The 24,486-nt window shown below is 52.6% G+C and overlaps 1 protein-coding gene across 1 annotated transcript in view; it reads left to right on the forward strand.

Moving 5' to 3' along the window:
- The window catches only part of STK25 (serine/threonine kinase 25), a 52,619-nt gene that overhangs the window by 22,402 nt on the left and 5,731 nt on the right, over nucleotides 1–24,486 (forward strand). The window contains exons 4-8 of the mRNA XM_075340855.1: nucleotides 4,896–5,004; nucleotides 5,104–5,261; nucleotides 5,344–5,529; nucleotides 6,061–6,206; nucleotides 6,299–6,401. Coding sequence (XP_075196970.1) covers nucleotides 4,896–5,004; nucleotides 5,104–5,261; nucleotides 5,344–5,529; nucleotides 6,061–6,206; nucleotides 6,299–6,401 — 702 coding nt within the window. The remainder of the gene's footprint in view (nucleotides 1–4,895; nucleotides 5,005–5,103; nucleotides 5,262–5,343; nucleotides 5,530–6,060; nucleotides 6,207–6,298; nucleotides 6,402–24,486) is intronic.

Here is a 24,486-nt window from a genome sequence, read left to right on the forward strand (position 1 = left end):
TCCCAACGTATTGTTACCCCTCTATAAATCACTTGCAAGGCCACATCTGGAATACGGGATCCAGTTTTGGGCTCCACATTTTAAAAAGGACATTCAGAAGTTAGAGTCAGTTCAAAGGCGGGCAACTAGACTATTACAAGGAATGGAAGGCCTCCCATATGATGACAGGTTGAAAAAGTTAGATATGTTTAGCTTAGAAAAAAGACGTCTCAGAGGAGATCTCATTTATATGTATAAATACATGTGTGGTCAATATAAAGGACTGGCACATGACTTATTTCTTCCAATGACAGTACTAAGGACCAGGGGGCACTCACTGCGAGTGGAAGAAAAGCGATTCCGACACCTAAATAGGAAAGGGTTCTTTACAGTTAGAGCAGTCAGACTGTGGAATGCCCTACCACAAGAGGTAGTAATGGCAGATACTATAACCGCTTTTAAACAAGGGCTGGATGATTTCCTCAGTACACAAAACATTGTTGGTTATAAACGATTTAGTGACTAAATGTAGAACTGGTGGAAGAAGGTTGAACTAGATGGACCTAGGTCTTTTTTCAACCTAAGTAACTATGTAACCAGGGAATCTATGCCCGAAATGGTTGCCTTGACTTCCCAAGCTTCAGCTTTTTCATCCTATGCCATGTCTGCCATGCTGGAGACTTCTCACCGCACTGCGGTGGCTTTGGCTAATTCCCTCGCTATCCGCAGGATCTTGTGGCTTCGAGAGTGGAAGGCAGATGCTTCTTCAAAGAAGTACCTTGCTGGGCTCCCTTTTGCTGGGTCCCGGCTGTTCGGAGAACAGCTGGATGAAATTATTAAGGAAGCTACTGGCAGGAAGAGTACTTCCATGCCACAAACCAAAGCCAGGAAACCTGCCCAGGGTAGCAATCAGTCAAGGTTTCGCTCCTTTCGTTCCTCCAACTGGTCGTCCTCTAAGCCCTTGGCCTCGTCCACTAACTCAGCCAAGGACCAGAAATCCAACTGGCGCCCAAAAGCGCGTCCACAGAAGACCGCAGGAGGTGCTGCCACTAAGGCAGCCTCCTCGTGCTATCTGCCCGCCCCAGCAACGCCCTTAGTTGGTGGCAGGCTCTCCCACTTTGGCGACGCTTGGTTTCAACACGTCTCCGATCAGTGGGTGAGAGATATCATCTCCCACGGCTACAGGATAGAATTCTCTTCCAGACCGCCAAACAGATTTTTTCTCTCAATCCCCCCCCTGCTCCAAGGCCGCCGCCTTCTCACAGGCCGTGGCATCCTTGCAGGCCAACGGAGTAATTGTACCAGTTCCCGCCCGGGAACGGTTCAGAGGTTTCTACTCAAATCTCTTCCTAGTCCCCAAAAAGGACGGTACATTCCGACCTATCCTGGATCTCAAGCTTCTCAACAAGTATGTTCAGGTGCGGCACTTTCGCATGGAGTCTCTGCGGTCAGTCATTGCCTCAATGACCCAAGGGGATTTCCTAGCGTCCATCGACATCAGAGATGCCTATCTGCATGTGCCAATTGCAGTTTCACACCAGCGTTGGCTAAGTTTTGCAATTGGAGAAGATCATTTCCAGTTTGTGGCTCTCCCCTTCGGGTTGGCCACAGCCCGTCGGGTATTCACCAAGGTCATGGCAGCAGTGATTGCGGTTCTGCACCTACAGGGGTTGGCAGTGATTCCTTACCTGGACGACCTTCTAGTCAAGGCTTCATCCAGTGCAGACTGTCAGCGGAGTGTCTCGCTCACTCTCGCCACTCTAGCCCAATTCGGGTGGCTTGTCAATCTTCCCAAGTCCACTCTGACTCCGACCCAGAGTCTCACGTACCTAGGGATGCAGTTTGAGACTTTGACTAAGGGCAACTTCACAAGTGCCGGCAAACAGCAGTCCCTCCAACTGGCAGTGCGCTCTCTGCTGAGGCCCCGCCGTTCTTCCCTCAGGCGTCTGATGCAGGTGCTGGGTAAAATGGTGGCGTCAATGGAAGCTGTCCCATTTGCCCAGTTCCATCTGCGCCCCCTGCAGCTGGACATTCTCCGCTGTTAGGACAAAGCGGCCTTCCTCCTAAACACAGGTTAGTGGCTCTGTCGCCACAGACCAGGAGCTCTCTTCAGTGGTGGCTTCGGCCCCTCTCTCTGTCCCAGGGGCGCTCCTTCCTGGCCCCGTCCTGGGTGATCCTCACCACGGATGCCAGTCTATCCGGCTGGGGAGCGGTATGTCTCCACCACAGAGCGCAGGGCACTTGGACTCCGTCCGAGTCAGCCCTTTCAATCAATGTGCTGGAAACCCGAGCTGTGCTTCTAGCTCTCCTAGCTTTTCACCACCTGTTGGCGGGCAGGCACATTCCAGTCCAGTCAGACAACGCGACAGCAGTTGCCTACATCAATCACCAAGGCGGGACACGCAGCCGCCTGGCAATGTTGGAGGTACAACGCATCCTTCAATGGGTGGAGGACTTGGGGTCCACCATATCCGCAGTCTACATCCCAGGCGTGGAAAACTGGGAGGCAGATTATCTCAGCCGTCAAACCATGGACGGTGGCGAGTGGTCCCTGTACCCGGCAGTGTTTCAGTCAATCTGCCGCAAATGGGGCACTCCGGACGTGGACCTAATGGCATCCCGTCACAACAACAAGGTTCCTGTTTACGTGGCTCGCTCCCACGATCCTCAGGCATTCGCCGCGGACGCTCTGGTTCAAGACTGGTCCCAGTTTAGTCTGTCCTACGCGTTTCCCCCTCTAGCGCTCTTGCCCAGAGTCCTGCGCAAGATCAGAATGGAGGGCCGTCGAGTCATCCTCGTTGCACCGGACTGGCCCAGGCGAGCTTGGTATCCAGACCTGCTCCATCTGTCCGTAGAGATGCCGTGGCATCTTCCGGACCGTCCAGACCTTCTCTCGCAAGGTCCGTTTTTCCGTCTGAATTCTGCGGCTCTCAAATTGACGGCGTGGCTCTTGAGTCCTGGATTTTGACGGCTTCTGGTATTCCTCCTGAAGTCATCTCCACTATGACTCGGGCCCGTAAGTCTTCCTCCGCTAGGATCTATCACAGGACTTGGAGAATTTTCCTGTCCTGGTGTCGCTCTACCGACCATCCTCCTTGGCCTTTCTCCTTGCCGACCCTTCTGTCTTTTCTACAGTCCGGTCTGCAGCTAGGACTGTCCCTCAACTCTCTCAAGGGACAAGTCTCAGCTCTGTCAGTCCTGTTCCAGCGACGTCTCGCTCGGCTGGCTCAGGTCCGCACCTTCATGCAAGGCGCGTCTCACATCATTCCGCCCTACCGGCGGCCCTTGGATCCCTGGGACCTTAATTTGGTTCTCACGGTTTTGCAGAAACCCCCCTTTGAGCCTCTTAGGGAGGTTTCCTTGTATCGTCTTTCACAGAAAGTGGCCTTTCTGGTGGCCATAACGTCCCTCAGGAGAGTCTCTGATTTGGCTGCGCTCTCTTCGGAGTCACCTTTTTTGGTTTTTCATCAAGACAAGGTGGTTCTCCGTCCGACTCCGGACTTTCTTCCTAAGGTGGTCTCTCCTTTCCACCTTAACCAGGACATTACCCTACCTTCCTTTTGTCCGGCTCCTGTTAATCGCTTTGAAAAAGCGCTGCATACTCTGGATCTGGTGCGTGCTCTCCGGATCTATGTGTCTCGCACCGCTGCACTTAGGCGGTGCGCTTCTCTTTTTGTTTTGACCACAGGTCGGCGCAAGGGCCTCTCTGCTTCTAAGCCGACCTTAGTCCGTTGGATTAGATCGACCATTTCGGATGCTTACCAGAGTACTCAGGTGCCTCCCCCGCCGGGGATCAAGGCACATTCGACCAGAGCTGTCGGTGCCTCTTGGGCTTTTAGGCACCAGGCTACGGCTCAACAAGTCTGTCAGGCTGCCACTTGGACTAGCCTGCATACCTTTTCGAAGCACTACCAAGTGCATGCTCATGCTTCGGCAGATGCGAGCTTGGGCAGACGCATCCTTCAGGCGGCTGTCGCCCATTTGTGAAGTTAGGTTCTGCCTACTTCTTAGTTTATACTGTTTCTTTCCCACCCAGGGACTGCTTTGGAACGTCCCATGGTCTGGGTCTCCCAAAGGAACGATAAAGAAAAAGAATTTTGTTTACTTACCGTAAATTCTTTTTCTTATAGTTCCGTATTGGGAGACCCAGCTCCCTCCCTGTTGCCTGTTGGCAATTTTCTTGTTCCGCGTGTTATCACCGGCTGTTGTCGTGGACAGAGTCTCCGGTTGTTCCGGCTCTTGCTCTGTTCTACTTGTGGGTGGCTATTCTCCTTCAGCTTTTGCACTAAACTGGCTGGGTCTGCTCACCATGGGGTGTATAAGCTCAGAGGGAGGAGCTACACTTTTAAGTGTAGTACTTTGTGTGTCCTCCGGAGGCAGAAGCTAAACACCCATGGTCTGGGTCTCCCAATACGGAACTATAAGAAAAATAATTTACGGTAAGTAACAAAATTCTCTTTTTTTTGCTAGTTTGGGCGATTTTTCATATCGCCATAGTGACTTGGAAGGTTTCACGGCTGGCCTATACAGGTCAGATGGGGTACATCTCTCTGACGTTGGTCTGGACATATTTAATGTGGGTATTCAGAATATGATAGAAAAATGGCTGCGGTGTTTGGGGGGGGGCCTCGTATTGTTAATACTCGGCCGTGTGGGGAAAATCGCCCAACTTTGTTGGGTGGATTGTGGTGTGGTATAAGTGGTAATTTGGAATTTTATGGTTATTTATTAATTTTTTATGGTTATTTATTGGTTTTAATTATATGGTGATTATTTTAATTATAAAGTTACCAATAATAAAACACCACGGCCATTTTTATCCAATTTTCATGTGTCTGAGTATTTATTTATTAATGGTAAGGTAATGGGTTATAATGAGCCTTATGCTACCATGTCTCTATTCTCTATTTGCGCAGTTAAAGCCCGGTCCTCTGGAGGAGTCCTATATAGCCACCATATTACGGGAGATCCTGAAAGGGTTAGATTATTTACATTCCGAGAGAAAGATTCACAGAGACATTAAAGGTGGGACGCTGCTGCAACATTTATGGAAAATACACAAAATGTTTTTCTTTTTACTGCCAGTGGGTTGTCCACTTATATAATTGTCCTTTGTATTTTCAGCTGCCAATGTGTTGCTGTCAGAGCTGGGTGATGTGAAGCTGGCTGATTTTGGGGTAGCAGGTCAACTGACAGACACTCAGATCAAGAGGAACACGTTTGTGGGGACACCATTTTGGATGGCTCCTGAGGTCATCAAGCAGTCTGCCTATGATTTTAAGGTTAGATTCCCTTACAGCTTCTATGTTTGTTCCCTAAAGTCTTGTTTCTTTATTATTCATTTTGGGGTATTTTTCATTCCAGGCAGATATCTGGTCCTTGGGCATCACAGCCATTGAGCTGGCTAAGGGAGAACCTCCATACTCTGACCTCCATCCTATGCGAGTCTTGTTCTTAATTCCTAAGAATAATCCTCCTGCTTTACAAGGACAACACAGCAAACCGTTCAAAGAATTTGTGGATGCCTGCTTGAACAAAGACCCCAGATTGGTGACTATTTTCACCCCATTCGCCTATTATCTAACAGTGCCAGTCTTGGTGAGGGGGCATGCTGGAGTCAGATGCTCCCGATTCATGAAGAGGTGCATGCCTTCTCATAAATTAGGAGTGTCTGAGAAGTGGCTTGTGTCTCTATGCCCAAAAATAATACGTCAAGTACTGGAGTGACATGTCTGGTGTAGGGAAGACCACGGTTAGTCATGAATTAGACAAGCTGTGGCGTCCTGCCCAGTCTCACCTAACCAATGTGGCCAGAGCTGGAAGAAACTGGGGTGAAAATGCCAAAAGTTGCAAAATTTAGACAACTTTGAGTTGCACCAACATTTTGCAAATTTTCAAAGTTTTACGCCATAATTCTAGGGTGAAATCTTTGTTGTATTCGGCCCTTTAGATTTGAATGTTGATCGGAAAAGTCATAAACGAGCAGGAAATATATAGTAAATCCATATAAAAAATCTAAAATGCTGGAGTATTTTGTATTCTCCTATTCCATTCTGATGTATTTTATGTCCTGCATTGTAGAGGCCTACAGCAAGGGAACTGCTGAAACACCGTTTTATCTTGCGATACACTAAGAAAACCTCCTTCCTGATGGAACTCGTGGAGCGATACAGACGCTGGAAATCTCAGGGCCACCGCGAGGACTCCAGCTCTGACGACTCCGATTTGTGAGTATAATCTAGTAAAATCTAGAGTATCGCTGCAGAATATTTGTATTTATATGCTGTGCAATACCTATTACCTTTATTTTTATGGCCAGAGACAATGAAGATGATAAAGGTCAATCCCTGACTCCTCACTGGTCATTTCCAGAAACCATGCGCCCTTCCTCTATGAGCCGCCTACAGTGGGGATACCAGCAGGTAAATAGCTGTCATCTACCTTCTGAATTTGCTATATTGTCACTCCTACCATATATATATATATATATATATATATATATATATATATATATATATATATATATATATATATATATAATATAATATATAATATAATATAATATAATATAATATAATACAATACAGACACACACAGAGCGTGTGTGTGTGTGTTATATATCAGTGTGTGTGTAAATATATATTATATTTCTTTGTCGCTCCATTGGGAGACCCAGACAATTGGGTGTATAGCTTCTGCCTCCGGAGGCCACACAAAGTATTACACTTTAAAAAGTGTAACCCCCTCCCCTCTGCCTATACACCCTCCCGTGCCTCACGGGCTCCTCAGTTTTATGCTTTGTGTGGAAGGAGGCACACATCCACTCATGCATTCCCATTTTAGTCAGCAGCAGCTGCTGATGTTATCGGTTGGAAGAAAAGAGGGCTCCCACGTGGCCCCCGGCATGCTCCCTTCTCACCCCACTACGTCGGCGGTGCTGTTAAGGTTGAGGTACCCATTGCGGGTACGATGGCCGGAGCCTCATGCCGTATTTCCTTCACCATCCCTTGGGGGCTCTGGGAGAAGTGGGATCCTGAGCGGTCATCCAGGTACTGGGACCGTGCTCCCTCCGCAGCCCCTGTGTGGAATCTGCCGGACCGGAGTATTTTCTTCATCAGGGACCGGGCCCTGCATCTGTCAGGTACTCTGTGTCCCCATGGGGACGGTTTATGGAGCGCCTGGCACCCGGACGCTGCAAGGGCTGCTAGGCCGTGAAAGCCGGGGGACTTCCGCGCCGACCGCGCCTGTTTGTCGGCCGCGGTCATAAATTTAGTCCCCGGCTTCAGTTGCGGCCTACTTGCAAAATCTCGCCCCCGGACCTGTCTGTCAGGGTAGGGGCGGGACAGCCGACCGGACGCTGCCTGGGACATACAGCGGCTGCTGATCCGTGAAAGCCGGGGGACTTCCGCGCCTGCTTGTCGGCCGCGGTCATAAATTTAGTCCCCGGCTTCAGTTGCGGCCTACTGGCAAGACTCCCGCCCCCGGACCTGTCTGTCAGGGTAGGGGCGGGACAGCCGTCCTGACGTCGGCAGTGAGGGCCGGAGCATCCTGTATGCTTCCTCCCCCTCTTTGATCACAATAGGGACCCCAGATTCCCGCACTTTCTTTGTCGCTCCATTGGGAGACCCAGAAAATTGGGTGTATAGCTTCTGCCTCCGGAGGCCACACAAAGTATTACACTTTAAAAAGTGTAACCCCTCCCCTCTGCCTATACACCCTCCCGTGCCTCACGGGCTCCTCAGTTTTATGCTTTGTGTTGAAGGAGGCACACATTCACGCAAGCTCCACATTTTAGTCAGCAGCAGCTGCTGATTGTATCGGATGGAAGAAAAGAGGGCCCTAACAGGGCCCCCCCGGCATGCTCCCTTCTCACCCCACTAAGTCGGCGGTGCTGTTAAGGTTGAGGTACCCATTGCGGGTACAAAGGCTGGAGCCACATGCCGTTTTCCTTCCCCATCCCTTAGAGGCTCTGGGAGAAGTGGGATCCTAACCGGTCACCTTTCACTGGGACCGGGCTCCCTCCGCAGCCCCTGGGGGAATCTGCTGGACAGGAGACTGGGTATCATCAGGGACAGGCCCTGCATCTAAAAGGTACTCTGTGTCCCCTTGGGAACGGTGCATGGAGCGCCTGTGTTACAACGCTGCAGCGGCTGCTGTTTTTCTGTGACAACCAGGACTACCGCGCCGACCGCGCCTGATCGCCGGCCGCGTTATTAAATTTAGTCCCCGGCTTCTGCGGCCTAGTACCATAACTCCCGCCCCCGGGCCTGCCAGTCAGGGGTAAGGGCGGGACGGTCGACTGGACGTCGGCAGTGAGGGCTGGAGCATACTTAGGTGTCCTCCTCCCCCCTCACTGAGCACCGTGGGGCACCAGATTCCCGCACTTTATTAGTCACGCCCACGGCTCCCTCCTCCCCTGAGAACTCTGGCAGCCATTGTTACAATCACTTCTGCCGGTGGAGGATTTCAGAACGAGCTCTGTAGCTCTGGGAGGCCCAGGCTGGGAATCTGGTGGACACACAACCGCTTTCGGCGGTCGGTAAGCCACACCGGTTACCAGGTGCTGGCCCCCCTAGGGTGCCGAAGTGTGTATATATATGTATATATATATATATATATATATATATATATATATATATATATATATATATATATATATATATATATATATATATATATATATATATATAATTTGTATACATTTTCTCTGTTCGGCCGCATTGTTTTGCTTTTGGCTATATACCCTCACTGATCACTCTCAGAGGAGACAACAGCATGTCGTCCGCAAAGAGCAAGGGTGCCAAGGCACAGGCTTATTTTGCAACCTGTACCTCTTGTGCGGCTATGTTACCTGCAGGTTCCACCTACCCTCACTGTGTGCAATGCTCGGCCCCTGTGGCACTCACCCAGCCGGAGCCTCGGGCACTGGTGGGACCCCCGGCTCAGGTAGAACCGCCGGCTTCCACTGTCCAGGTGGCAGGGACAGAGTTTGCAGTTTTGGCTGAGAAACTCTGAGTCGCTTTCACAATCCATGGCTCAGTCTATGGACAAATGGTCTGCTAAGATACTAGAAGCCTTGCAGTCCAGATCAGTAACACAGGCCCAGGGCACTGTGAGTTCATCGCCCCCAGGCCCCTCTCGGTCGGTGCAGCGAAGTGCTCCTGGGGTGACACCTAGGTCCCACGGTGAGGACTCCGACACGGACCGCAGTCCCAGACCGGCTAAGCGGGCTCGCTGGGAACCTTCCCCGACTTCATCACGCTGTTCGGGGTCTCAGCATGAGGACTCTCTGGAGGATGAAGCGGAGGTCGCAGCTCAGGGCTCTGATCCTGACGTTGCTCTCAATCTTGATACACCTGAAGGGGACGCCATAGTAAATGACCTTATAGCGTCCATCAACCAGGTGCTAGATCTTTCTCCCCCAACTCCACCTATAGAGGAGTCGGCTTCGCAGCAGGAGAAGCACCAGTTTAGGTTTCCCAAACGTACACGGAGTGCGTTTTTCGATCACTCTAACTTCAGAGATGCCGTCCAGAAGCACAGAGCATTTCCGGACAAGCGCTTTAGTAAGCGCCTTAATGACACACGTTACCCCTTCCCCCCTGACGTAGTTAAGGGTTGGGCTCAATGTCCCAAGGTGGATCCTCCAGTCTCTAGACTGGCGGCTAGATCCGTAGTATCAGTGGCAGATGGTTCATCGCTCAAGGATGCCACTGACAGGCAAATAGAGCTCCTGATGAAATCCATCTATGAAGCCATAGGCGCGTCTTTTGCTCCGGCCTTTGCAGCTGTGTGGGCACTCCAAGCTATCTCAGCTTGTCTGTCTGAGATTAATGCGGTCACACGTACCTCTGCTCCGCAAGTTGTGTCTTTGACTTCTCAGGCGTCGGCCTTTTCGTCCTACGCCATGAACGCCGTCCTGGACTCTGTGAGCCGTACAGCGGTAGCGTCCGCCAATTCGGTGGCAGTCCGCACGGCCATGTGGCTACGCGAATGGAAGGCAGACTCTGCTTCCAAGAAGTTCTTAACCGGTTTGCCATTTTCTGGCGACCGTTTGTTTGGCGAGCAATTGGATGAAATTATTAAACAATCCAAGGGTAAGGACTCGTCCTTACCCCAGTCCAAACCAAACAGACCTCAGCAACGAAAAATACAACCGAGGTTTCGGTCCTTTCGGCCCTCAGCCAGGTCCCATTCCTCCACGTCCAACAGGTCACAGAAGGGCCAGAGGAACTCTTCTGCATGGCGGTCTAAGTCACGTCCTAAAAAGACCGCCGGAGGAACCGCCTCCAAGGCGGCCTCCTCATGACTTTCGGCCTCCCCAAACCACATCCTCGGTCGGTGGCAGGCTCTCCCGCTTTTGCGACGCCTGGTGGCCACATGTCCAAGACCGATGGGTGAGAGACATTCTGTCTCACGGTTACAGGATAGAGCTCAGTTTTCGTCCTCCGACTCGTTTCTTCAGAACATCTCCGCCCCCCGAGCGAGCCGATGCACTTTTTCAGGCGGTGAACACTCTGAAGGCAGAAGGAGTTGTGATCCCCGTTCCCATTCAAGAACGTGGTCGCGGTTTTTACTCCAACTTGTTCGTGGTGCCAAAAAAGGACGGATCATTCCGTCCCGTTCTGGACCTCAAACTGCTCAACAGACACGTGAGAACCAGACGGTTCCGGATGGAATCTCTCCGCTCTGTCATCGCCTCGATGTCCCAAGGAGACTTCCTAGCATCAATCGACATCAGGGATGCTTATCTCCATGTGCCGGTTGCACCAGAGCATCAACGCTTCCTGCGTTTCGCCATCGGGGACGAACACCTTCAGTTCGTGGCACTGCCTTTCGGCCTGGCGACAGCCCCACGGGTCTTCACCAAGGTCATGGCAGCAGTGTTGGCGGTCCTACACTCTCAGGGACACTCGGTGATCCCTTACTTAGACGATCTTCTAGTCAAGGCACCCTCCCGGGGGGCATGTCAACACAGCCTGACCATTGCTCTGGAGACTCTCCAGAGGTTCGGGTGGATCATCAATTTCCCAAAGTCAAAATTGACACCGACCCAATCACTGACTTACCTCGGGATGGAGTTTCATACTCTCTCAGCGATAGTGAAGCTTCCGCTGGACAAACAGCTTTCTCTGCAGACAGGGGTGCACTCTCTCCTTCGGGCCCAGTCACACCCCTTGAGGCACCTCATGCACTTCCTAGGGAAAATGGTGGCAGCGATGGAGGCAGTGCCCTTCGCGCAATTTCATCTACGCCCACTCCAATGGGACATTCTCCACAAGTGGGACAAGAGATCGACTTCCCTCGACAAGAATGTCTCTCTTTCCCTGGCAACCAAGACGTCTCTTCAGTGGTGGCTTCTTCCCACTTCTCTATCGCAGGGAAAATCCTTCCTGCCCCCAACCTGGGCTGTGGTCACCACGGACGCGAGCCTGTCAGGGTGGGGAGCAGTGTTTCTCCACCACAGGGCTCAGGGGACCTGGACTCCGAGGGAGTCTTCCCTTCAGATCAATGTTCTGGAGATAAGGGCAGTGTATCTAGCCCTATTGGCGTTCCATCAGTGGCTGGAGGGCAGGCAGATCCGTATCCAGTCGGACAACGCCACTGCAGTCGCCTACATCAATCACCAGGGCGGCACTCGCAGTAGTCAAGCCTTCCAGGAAGTACGGCGAATTCTGCAGTGGGTGGAAGCCACAGCATCCACCATCTCCGCAGTTCACATACCGGGAGTAGAAAACTGGGAAGCAGATTTTCTCAGTCGTCAGGGCATGGACGCGGGGGAATGGTCTCTGCACCCAGAGGTGTTTCGAGAGATCTGTCGCCGCTGGGGAACGCCGGACGTCGATCTCATGGCGTCACGGCACAACAACAAGGTCCCAGCATTCATGGCACGATCTCAGGATCACAGAGCTCTGGCGGCGGATGCATTAGTACAGGATTGGTCGCAGTTTCAACTGCCTTATGTGTTTCCTCCTCTGGCAATGTTACCCAGAGTATTACGCAAGATCAGGTCCGACTGCCGCCGCGCCATTCTCGTCGCTCCAGACTGGCCGAGGCGGTCGTGGTACCCGGATCTGTGGCATCTCACGGTGGGTCAACCGTGGGCCCTTCCAGACCGCACAGACTTGCTGTCACAAGGGCCGTTTTTCCATCTGAATTCTGCGGCCCTCAACCTGGCTCCTAGCATCGTCAGGGTTATCTCAGGATGTCATTGCCACTATGAGACAAGCCAGGAAACAGACGTCCGCCAAGATCTATTACAGGACTTGGCGGATATTCTTGTCCTGGTGCTCTGTGAATGGGTTTGCTCCCTGGCCTTTTGCCTTACCCATTTTTCTTTCCTTCCTTCAATCTGGAATGGACAAAGGTTTGTCACTAAGCTCTCTCAAGGGACAAGTATCGGCGCTCTCAGTATTTTTTCAAAGGCGCCTGGCCAGGCTCCCGCAGGTCCGCACGTTCCTGCAAGGAGTATGCCACATAGTCCCACCTTACAAGCACCCACTAGAGCCCTGGGACCTTAACAGGGTGCTAACGGCTCTTCAGAAACCACCTTTCGAGCCGCTGCGAGATGTCTCCTTATCACGTCTTTCGCAGAAGGTGGCATTTCTAGTGGCAGTCACATCACTCCGAAGAGTGTCGGATCTTGCAGCGCTGTCATGCAAAGCCCCCTTCCTGGTTTTTCACCAGGATAAGGTGGTTCTGCGTCCTGTTCCGCAATTTCTCCCTAAGGTGGTATCTCCTTTTCATCTCAATCAGGATATCACCTTACCTTCTTTTTGCCCTAATCCAATTCACCGATGTGAATAGGATTTGCACTCATTAGATCTAGTGAGAGCACTCCGGTACTACGTGTCTCGCACAGCGCCCCTGCGCCGTTCAGATGCACTCTTTGTACTTGTCGCCGGTCAGCGTAAGGGTTCGCAGGCTTCCAAGTCAACCTTGGCTCGGTGGATCAAGGAACCGATTCTTGAAGCTTACCGTTCTTCGGGGCTTCCGCTTCCTTCGGGGCTGAAAGCCCATTCTACCAGAGCCGTGGGTGCGTCCTGGGCATTGGCTCAGCAGGTGTGTCAGGCAGCTACCGGGTCTAGCCTGCACACTTTCACGAAACACTATCAGGTGCATACCTATGCTTCGGCAGATGCCAGTCTAGGTAGGCGAGTTCTTCAGGCGGCGGTTGCCCACCTGTAAGAGGGAGCCGTGTCGGCTCTATTTATCGAGGTATTCTTTTACCCACCCAGGGACTGCTTTTGGATGTCCCAATTGTCTGGGTCTCCCAATGGAGCGACAAAGAAGAAGGGAATTTTGTTTACTTACCGTAAATTCCTTTTCTTCTAGCTCCAATTGGGAGACCCAGCACCCGCCCCTGTTCCCTTCGGGCTTGTTGTTTCTTTGGTTCATGGTTTCAGTTCTCCGAACATCCTTCGGATTGAATTTACCTTAGACCAATTTATAAGTTTCCTCCTTCCTGCTCTTGCACCAAAACTGAGGAGCCCGTGAGGCACGGGAGGGTGTATAGGCAGAGGGGAGGGGTTACACTTTTGAGTGTAATACTTTGTGTGGCCTCCGGAGGCAGAAGCTATACACCCAATTGTCTGGGTCTCCCAATTGGAGCTAGAAGAAAAGGAATTTACGGTAAACAAAATTCCCTTCTTTATATATATATATATAGATAGATAGAGAGATATATATAGATATAGATATAGATATAGATATAGATATATAGATATATAGATATATAGATATATAGATATATAGATATATAGATATATAGATATATAGATATATAGATAGATAGATATATATATATATATATAGAGATATAGATATAGATATAGATATATATAGATATATATATATATAGATATATATATAGATATATATAGATATATCTCTGTATCTATTAAAAGTATACGTAACATCACAGGAAAGAGATCACATTGTAAGAAGCTAATTTTTAGTCTTCTCTGCACGGATTTGTCTGTAAATATTTTTACTGTCTATAAGTCAAAAAAAAAAAAAAAAAAAAAAAAAGTTAAGTTTAATGCTTTCAGCTATAGGCACGTCCATATTTTTCTGGAGAAACAAAAATACAACTAAGATCTCCTATGTGAATGCATCTGTATAGGCAACCTGCAAACATGCCGAATGGTACTCTGATATACATCCTATCTAACTATTCTAATAACAAACTGTCACCCCCTGATGACTCTGGGCAGTGATATCTTATGAAACGCGTAGGGAGTGATCTCTAGCACTAATGGGCAAGACCCTCAGCATTAGTACTGGGTGGGTACATTATGACAGGCTCCATTACTTGGAGAAAATATAAAGAGTAAATTTAACTGTGTGATCTCTGTTCCAGGACTACTACCGTCTAAGGCCTCCTTCACACATCCGTGCAAGACACTAATGTTTTGCACTGTCCTTGGTGAAGGTGTGTGTTACCCCCTCTTCTATCTATATAGAATCTCATCAGTAGCAACCGCCATCTCCTCTCAGTAATGGGAAAGTCTTCACTGAACGCTGATCTTATCTCAGAATTTAGAATTTCTTTGTCGCTCCATTGGGAGACCCAGACAATTGGGTGTATAGCTTCTGCCTCCGGAGGCCACACAAAGTATTACACTTAAAAGTGTAAACCCCTCCCCTCTGCCTATACACCCCCCCGTGCATCACGGGCTCCTCAGTTTTTATGCTTTGTGTTGAAGGAGGCACACATGCACGCAAGCTCCACAATTTAGTCAGCAGCAGCTGCTGACTATATCGGATGGAAGAAAAGAGGGCCCATAACAGGGCCCCCCGCATGCTCCCTTCTCACCCCACTCTGGTCGGCGGTGGTGTTAAGGTTGAGGTACCCATTGCGGGTACAAAGGCTGGAGGCACATGCTGTTTTCCTTCCCCATCCCTTAGGGGCTCTGGGTGAAGTGGGATCCTAATCGGTCACCAGGCACTGGGACCGTGCTCCCTCCGCAGCCCCTGGGGGAATCTGCTGGACAGGAGACCGGGTATCGTCAGGGACAGGCCCTGCTCCTCTGAGGTACTCTGTGTCCCCTTGGGGACGGCGCATAGAGCGCCTGTCTAATGGACGCTGCAGCAGCTGCTGCCGGGACTACCGCGCTGACCGCGCTTGTTTGCCGGCCGCGCTTATAACTTTAGTCCCCGGCTTTTGCGGCCTAGTACCGCATATTCCCGCCCCCGGGCCTGCCAGTCAGGGGTAAGGGCGGGACGCTGCACTGGACGTCAGCGCTGAGGGCTGGAGCATACTTAGTATCCTCCTCCCCCCTCACTGAGCACCGTGGGGCACCAGATTCCCGCACTTTCTAAGGCACGCCCACGGCTCCCTCCTCCTCTCAGAACGCTGGCAGCCATTCCTATCAGCACTTCTGACGCTGGAGAACTTCAGAGACGAGCTCCACAGCTCTGGGAACCACAGGCAGGGAATCTGGTGGTCACACAAACGCTGAGGGCGGTTGGTAAGCAGCACCTGTTACTAGGTGCTTGCCCCACTGGGTGCCGAAGTGTATATTTATATGCTTATATTGTATACATTTACTCTGTACGGCCGCACTAGTGCTTTGGCTATATACCCTCTCTGATTGCTCTAAGAGGAGACAACAGCATGTCGTCCGCAAAAAGCAAGGGTGCCAAGGCACAGGCTTACTTTGCAACCTGTACCTCATGTGCGGCTATGCTACCTGCAGGTTCCACCTACCCTCATTGTGTGCAATGCTCGGCCCCTGTGACACTCACTCAGCCGGAGCCTCTGCCACTGGTGGGACCCTCGGCCCAGGTGGAACCACCTGCTGCCACTGTCCAGGTGACAGGGACAGAGTTTGCAGTATTCGCTGACAAACTTTCTGAGTCTATGAATAAATGGTCTGCTAAGATACTAGAAGCTTTGCAGTCCAGACCTGTAACACAGGCCCCGGGCACTGTTGAACCTTTTCCCTCAGACCGCCCTCGGTCGGCGCAGCAAAGTGCTCCTGGGGCGACTCATAGGTCCCACGGTGAGGACTCTGACACGGACCGCAGTCCCAGACCGGCTAAGCGGGCTCGCCGGGAGCTTCCCTCGACTTCATCAAAGTGTTCAGGGTCTCAGCATGAGGACTCTCTGGAGGATGAAGCGGAGGTGGCAGATCAGGGCTCTGATTCTGACGCCGCTCTCAACCTTGATACACCTGAAGGGGACGCCATAGTAAACGACCTTATAGCGTCCATCAATCAGGTGTTGGATCTTTCTCCTCCAACTCCTCAGATTGAGGAGTCAGCTTCTCAGCAGCAGAAATTCCATTTTAGGTTTCCCAAACGTACACGGAGTGCGTTTCTTGATCACTCCGACTTCAGAGATACAGTCCAGAAACACCGAGCTTTTCCAGATAAGCGCTTTACTAAGCGCCTTAATGACACACGTGATCCCTTCCCCCCTGACGTAGTCAAGGGTTGGGCTCAGTGTCCCAAGGTGGATCCTCCAATCTCTAGACTGGCGGCTAGATCCATAGTTGCAGTGGCAGACGGTGCATCACTCAAGGATGCCACTGACAGGCAGATAGAGCTCCTGATGAAATCCATCTATGAAGCTATCGGCGCGTCCTTTGCTCCGGCATTCGCAGCCGTATGGGCACTCCAAGCTATCTCAGCTTGTCAGTCTGAGATTAATGCAGTCACACGTGCCTCTACTCCGCAGGTTGTGTCCTTAACCTCTCAGGCGTCGGCGTTTGCGTCCTACGCCATGAATGCTGTCCTGGACTCTGCGAGCCGTACGGCGGTAGCATCCGCCAATTCGGTGGCAGTCCGCAGGGCCATGTGGCTACGTGAATGGAAGGCAGACTCTGCTTCCAAAAAGTTCTTAACCGGTTTGCCATTTTCTGGCGACCGCCTGTTTGGCGAGCAATTGGATGAAATCATTAAACAATCCAAGGGAAAGGACTCGTCCTTACCCCAGTCCAAACCAAACAGACCTCAACAACGGAAGGTACAATCGAGGTTTCGGTCCTTTCGGCCCTCAGCCAGGTCTCAATTCTCCTCGTCCAACAACCCACAGAAGGGTCAGAGGAACTCTGATTCATGGCGGTCTAAGTCACGTCCTAAAAAGATCGCCGGAGGAACCGCTCCCAAAGCGGCCTCCTCATGACTTTCGGCCTCCCCAAACCGCATCCTCGGTCGGTGGCAGGCTCTCCCGCTTTTGCGACGCCTAGTTGCCACATGTCCAAGACCGATGGGTGAGAGACATTCTGTCTCACGGTTACAGGATAGAGTTCCGCTCTCGTCCTCCGACTCGTTTCTTCAGAACATCTCCGCCCCCCGAGCGAGCCGACGCTCTTCTTCAGGCGGTGAGCACTCTGAAGGCAGAAGGAGTGGTGATCCCTGTTCCCCTTCAGCAATGGGGTCACGGTTTTTACTCCAACTTGTTTGTGGTGCCAAAAAAGGACGGATCTTTCCGTCCCGTTCTCTACCTCAAACTGCTCAACAAACACGTGAAAACCAGGCGGTTCCGGATAGAATCTCTCCGCTCCGTCATCGCCTCGATGTCCCAAGGAGACTTCCTAGCATCAATCGACATCAGGGATGCTTATCTCCACGTACCGATTGCACCAGAGCATCAGCGCTTCCTGCGTTTCGCCATCGGGGACGAACACCTTCAGTTCGTGGCGCTGCCTTTCGGCCTGGCGACAGCCCCACGGGTCTTCACCAAGGTCATGGCAACAGTGGTAGCAGTCCTACACTCTCAGGGACACTCGGTGATCCCTTACTTAGACGATCTCCTTGTCAAGGCCCCCTCTCGGGTGGTATGCCAACACAGCCTGAACATTGCTCTGGAGACTCTCCAGAGATTCGGGTGGATCATCAATTTCCCAAAGTCAAAATTGACACCGACCCAATCGCTGACATATCTTGGCATGGAGTTTCATACTCTCTCAGCGATAGTGAAACTTCCGCTGGACAAACAGCGTTCACTACGGACAGGGGTGCAATCTCTCCTTCGAGCCCAGTCGCACCCCTTGAGGCGCCTCATGCACTTCCTAGGGAAGATGGTGGCAGCAATGGAGGCAGTTCCATTTGCGCAGTTTCATCTGCGTCCACTTCAATGGGACATTCTCCGCAAATGGGACAGGAAGTCGACGTCTCTCGACAGGAACGTCTCCCTTTCTCAGGCAGCCAAGGCCTCCCTTCAGTGGTGGCTTCTTCCCACTTCTTTGTCGAAGGGGAAATCATTCCTACCCCCATCCTGGGCTGTGGTCACGACGGACGCGAGTCTGTCAGGGTGGGGAGCGGTCTTCCTCCACCACAGGGCTCAGGGTACCTGGACTCAGCCAGAGTCCTCCCTTCAGATCAATGTTCTGGAGATAAGGGCAGTGTATCTAGCCCTAAAGGCGTTCCAGCCGTGGCTGGAAGGCAGGCAGATCCGAATTCAGTCGGACAACGCCACGGCGGTGGCATACATCAACCACCAAGGCGGCACACGCAGTCGGCAAGCCTTCCAGGAAGTTCGGCGGATTCTGCTGTGGGTGGAAGCCACAGCCTCCACCATCTCCGCAGTTCACATCCCGGGCGTAGAAAACTGGGAAGCAGACTTTCTCAGTCGCCAGGGCATGGACGCAGGGGAATGGTCTCTTCACCCGGACGTTTTTCAAGAGATCTGTTGCCGCTGGGGGAAGCCGGACGTCGACCTAATGGCGTCCCGGCACAACAACAAGGTCCCGGCATTCATGGCACGGTCTCAAGATCACAGAGCGCTGGCGGCAGACGCATTAGTTCAGGATTGGTCGCAGTTTCGGCTGCCGTATGTATTTCCTCCTCTGGCACTACTGCCCAGAGTATTACGCAAGATCAGGTCCGACTGCCGCCGCGCCATCCTCATCGCCCCAGACTGGCCGAGGAGGTCGTGGTACCCGGATCTGTGGCATCTCACGGTGGGTCAACCGTGGGCACTACCAGACCGTCCAGACTTACTGTCTCAAGGGCCATTTTTCCATCTGAATTCTGCGGCCCTCAACCTGACTGTGTGGCCATTGAGTCCTGGATCCTAGCGTCTTCAGGGTTATCTCAAGAGGTCATTGCCACTATGAGACAGGCCAGGAAACCAACGTCCGCCAAGATCTACCACAGGACGTGGAGGATCTTCTTATCCTGGTGCTCTGATCAGGGTTTTACTCCCTGGCCATTTGCCTTGCCCACTTTTCTGTCCTTCCTTCAATCCGGAATGGAAAAGGGTTTGTCTCTCGGCTCTATTAAGGGACAAGTCTCGGCGCTCTCTGTGTTTTTTTCAAAAGCGTCTAGCCAGGCTTCCGCAGGTCCGCACGTTCCTGCAGGGAGTTCGCCACATAGTCCCTCCTTACAAGCGTCCGCTAGAACCCTGGGATCTGAACAGGGTGCTAACGGCTCTTCAGAAACCACCTTTCGAGCCAATGAGAGATATTTCTCTTTCACGCCTTTCGCAGAAGGTGGTCTTCCTAGTGGCAGTCACATCACTTCGGAGAGTGTCTGAGCTAGCTGCACTGTCATGCAAAGCCCCCTTCCTGGTGTTTCACCAGGACAAGGTGGTTCTGCGTCCGGTTCCGGAATTTCTCCCTAAGGCGGTATCCCCTTTTCATCTCAATCAGGATATCTCCTTACCTTCTTTTTGCCCTCATCCAGTTCACCAATGTGAAAAGGATTTGCACTTGTTAGATCTGGTGAGAGCACTCAGACTCTACATTTCTCGTACGGCGCCCCTGCGCCGCTCGGATGCGCTCTTTGTCCTTGTCGCTGGCCAGCGTAAAGGGTCGCAGGCTTCCAAATCAACCTTGGCTCGGTGGATCAAGGAACCAATTCTTGAAGCCTACCGTTCTTCTGGGCTTCAGGTTCCTTCAGGGCTGAAAGCCCATTCTACCAGAGCCGTGGGTGCGTCCTGGGCATTGCGGCACCAGGCTACGGCTCAACAGGTGTGTCAGGCGGCTACCTGGTCGAGTCTGCACACTTTCACGAAACACTATCAGGTGCATACCTACGCTTCGGCAGATGCCAGCCTAGGTAGGCGAGTCCTTCAGGCGGCAGTTGCCCACCTGTAGGAAGGGGCCGTTTTACGGCTCTATTACCGAGGTATTCTTTTACCCACCCAGGGACTGCTTTTGGACGTCCCAATTGTCTGGGTCTCCCAATGGAGCGACAAAGAAGAAGGGAATTTCTTTGTCGCTCCATTGGGAGACCCAGACAATTGGGTGTATAGCTTCTGCCTCCGGAGGCCACACAAAGTATTACACTTTAAAAAGTGTAACCCCTCCCCTCTGCTATACACCCTCCCGTGCATCACGGGCTCATCAGTTTTTATGCTTTGTGTTGAAGGAGGCACACATGCACACAATGCTCCACATTTTAGTCAGCAGCAGCTGCTGATTATATCGGATGGAAGAAAAGAGGGCCCCTAACAGGGCTCCCGGCATGCTCCCTTCTCACCCCACTGAGTCGGCGGTGCTGTTAAGGTTGAGGTACCCATTGCGGGTACACAGGCAGGAGCCACATGCCGTTTTCCTTCCCCATCCCTTAGGGGCTCTGGGGAAGTGGGATCCTAACCGGTCATCCAGCCACTGGGACCGGGCTCCCTCCGCAGCCCCTGGGGGAATCTGCCGGACAGGAGACGGAGTATCGTCAGGGACATGGCCCTGCATCTACAGGTACTCTGTGTCCCCGTTGGGACGGTGCATGAAGCACCTTGGCCTCAGATGCAGCTGCGACTGCGGTGTGGATTTTTTGTCTGGGACTACCGCGCCGACCGTGCCTGTTTGCCGGCCGCGGTTTTTACTTTTGTCCCCGGCTTTTGCGGCCTAGTGTGTTAAACTCCCGCCCCTGAGCCTGCCAGTCAGGGAGAAAGGCGGGACGGTCGGTATGATGCCGACAGTGAGGGCTGGAGCACACTTCGCTGTCCTCCGCCCCCCTCACTGATCACTATGGGCCACCAGGTTCCCGCACTTTTGCGGTTCCGCCCACGGCTCTCTCCTCCCCTCGGAACGCCGGCAGCCATTGTTATAATTCTGCCGGTGGAGGATCTCAGAATCTGCTCCATTGCTCTGGGAGAGGGGGATCCTAACCGGTCGCCATGCCTGGGACCGGGCTCCATCCGCAGCCCCTGGGGGATTCTGACGGACAGGAGACTGGACATCATCAGGGACAGAGCCCTGCATCATAAGGTACTCTGTGTCCCCTGAGGGACGGTGCATGCAGCATCTGTGTTACAAATGCCGCAGCGGTTGCTGAGTGGTTTGTGAGACTGGGACTACCGCGCCATGTTTGCCGGCCGCGTTTTTAAATTTAGTCCCCGGCTCTTGCGGCCTAGTACCATATACTCCCGTTCTCGGGCCTGCCAGTCAGGGGTAACGACGGGACGGCCGACTGGACGTCGGCAGGGAGGGCTGGAGCATACGTTGGTATCCTCCTTCCCCCTCACTGAGCACTGTGGGGCACCAGTTTTCAGGTGCTGACCCCCCTTGGTGCCGCAGTGTATATATATATGTTTATTTATATGGTATGTGATCTCACTGTTCGGCAGCATTATTTGCTTTTGGCTACGACATGCTATTGTCTGCTCTTAAAGAGTAAGGGTGCCAAGGCACTGGCTTATTTTACAACCTGTACCTCTTGTGCGGCTATATTACAGGCAGGTTCCACATACCCTCATTGTGTACAATGCTTGGCCCCGAGGGCACTCACTCAGCCGGAGCCTCCGGCACTGGTGGGACCCTCGGCCAGGTGGTACCGCCGGTTTCCACTGCACAGATGACAGGGACAGAGTTTGCATGTTGGAATCAGCAAATCTCTGAGTAGCCTTCACATTCCAGGACTCAGTCTATGGACAGAGGGTCTGCTAAGATACTGGAAGCCTTGCAGTCCAGACCGATAACACAGGGCCAGGGAGCTGTGAGTTCATCGCTCCCGGGTCCCTCTGGGTCGGTACAACAAGGGGCTCCTGGGGTAACACCCAGATCCCATGGTGAGAACTCCGTCACGGACCGGGGCCTCTGATAGGCTAAGCGGGCCCGCTGGGAACCTTCCCCGACTTCATCAGGAGTGCGTGTTTCGATCACTCTAACTCCAGAGGGGCCGTCCAGAAGCACAGAACTTTACGGACAAGCGCTTACTAAGCGCCTTATTGACACACGTTACCCTTTTCCCCCCTGACGTTGTTAAGGGTTGGGCTCAGTGTCACAGGGTGGATCCTCCAGTCTCTAGGCTGGCGGCTAGATCCGTAGTATTAGTGGCAGATGTCTCTCTCACGAATGCCACTGACAGGCAAATAAAGCTTATGATGAAATCCATCTATGAAGCCATAGTCGCATCTTTTGCTCCAGCCTTCGCAGCCGTGAGGGCACTCCAAGCTATCTCAGCTTCTCTGGCTGAGATTATTGCGGTTGCACATACCTCTGTCCCGCAGGTTGTGTCCTTCACTTCTCAGGCGTAGGTTTTTTCGTTCTACGCCATGAACGCCGTTCCTGGACTCTGCGAGCCGTACAGCGGTAGCATCCACCAATTCGGTGGCAGTCTGCAGGGCCACGTGGCTACGTGAATGGAAGGCAGGCTCTGCTTCCAAGAAGTTCTTAACCGGTTTGCCATTTTCTGGCGACCGTTTGTTTGGCGAGCAATTGGATGAAGTTACTAGACAGTCCAAGGGAAAGGTCTCGTCCTTGACCCAGTCCAAAGGTTTCGGTCATTTCGGTCCTCCGCAAAGTTCCGTTCCTCCACGTCCAACAGGTCAGAGGAGGGCTAGAGGAACTCTTCTGCATGGCGGTCTAAGTCACAAGGCGGCTTCCTCATGACTTCGGCCTCACCAAGACCGCGTCCTCGGTCGGTGGCAGGCTCTCCCGCTTTTGCGACGCCTGGTGGCCACATGTCCAAGACCGATGGGTGAGAGACATTCTGTCTCACGGTTACAGGATAGAGCTCTGCTCTCGTCCTCCGACTCGTTTCTCAAAACATCTCCGCCCCCCGAGCGAGCCGATGCACTTTTTCAGGCGGTGAACACTCTGAAGCCTCGATGTCACAAGGAGACTTCCGAGCATCAATTGACATCAAGGATGCTTATCTCCATGTGCCGATCGCACCCGAGCTTCAACGCTTTCTGCGTTTCGCCATCAGGGACGAACACCTTCAGTTCGTGGCACTGCCATTCGGCCTGGCGACAGCCCCACGGGTCTTCACCAAAGTCATGGCAGCAGTGGTGGCGGTCCTACACTCTCAGGGCCGCTCGGTGATCACTTACCTAGACGATCTTCTAGTCAAGACACCCTCCTGGGTGGCATGTCAACACAACCTGACCATTGCTCTGGAGTCTCTCCAGGGGTTCGGGTGGATCATCAAATTTCCAAGGTCAAAACTGACACCGACCCAATCACTGACTTGCCTCGGGATGGAGTTTCATACTCTCTCAGCGATAGTGAAGCTTCCGCTGCATAGTCAGCGTTCACTACAGACGGGTGCAATCTCTCCTTCAGGCCCAGTCACCCCTTGAGGCGCCTCATGCACTTTCTAAGGAAGATGGTGGCAGCAAGGGAGGCAGTTCCCTTGCGCAGTTTCGTCTGCGTCCGATTCTATCGGACACCGCAAATGGGACAGGAGGCCGACGTCCCTAGACAAGAACGTCTCTCTTTCCCTTGCAGCAAAACCTCTCTTCAGTGGTGTCTTTTTTCCACTTCCTGGGCGAAGGAAAAATCCTTCCGGCCCCCAGCCGGGGCTGTGGTCACGACAGACGCGAGTCTGTCAGGGTGGGGAGCGGTCTTCCTCCACCACTCGGCTCAGGGAACCTGGACTCCGACAGAGTCCTCCCTTCAGATCAATGTTCTGGAGATAAGGGCAGTGGATCTAGCCCTAAAGGTGTTCCAGCGGTGGCTGGAGGGCAGGCAGATCCGAATTCAGTCGGACAACGCCACGGCGGTGGCGTACATCAACCACCAGGGCGGCACACGCAGTCATCAAGCCTTCCGAGCAGTTCGGCGGATTCGGCTGTGGGCGGAAGCCACAGCCTCCACCATCTCCGCAGTTCACATCCCGGGCGTAGAAAACTGGGAAGCAGATTTTCTCAGTCGCCAGGGCATGGACGCAGGGGAATGGTCTCTTCACCCGGACGTGTTTCTAGAGATCTGTTGCCGCTGGGGAACGCCGGACGTCGATCTAATGGCGTCTCGGCACAACAACAAAGTCCCGGCATTCATGGCTCGGTCCAAGGATCACAGAGCTCTGGCGGCAGACGCGCTAGTTCACGACTGGTCGCAGTTTCAACTGCCTTATGTATTTCCTCCTCTGGCACTACTGCCCAGAGTGTTACGCAAGATCAGGTCAGACTGTCGCCGCGCCATCCTCGTCGCTCCAGACTGGCCGAGGTGATCGTGGTACCCGGATCTGTGGCACCTCACGGTGGGTCAACCGTGGACACTCCCAGACCGACCAGACTTGCTGCCTCAAGGGCCATATTTCCTTCTGAATTCTGCGGCTCTAAATCTGACTGTGTGGCCATTGAGTCCTGGCTCCTAGCGTCATCAG

This window comes from Anomaloglossus baeobatrachus, chromosome 3 (genome assembly GCF_048569485.1).
Source record: "Anomaloglossus baeobatrachus isolate aAnoBae1 chromosome 3, aAnoBae1.hap1, whole genome shotgun sequence".
Classification (NCBI taxonomy): Eukaryota; Metazoa; Chordata; class Amphibia; order Anura; family Aromobatidae; genus Anomaloglossus; species Anomaloglossus baeobatrachus.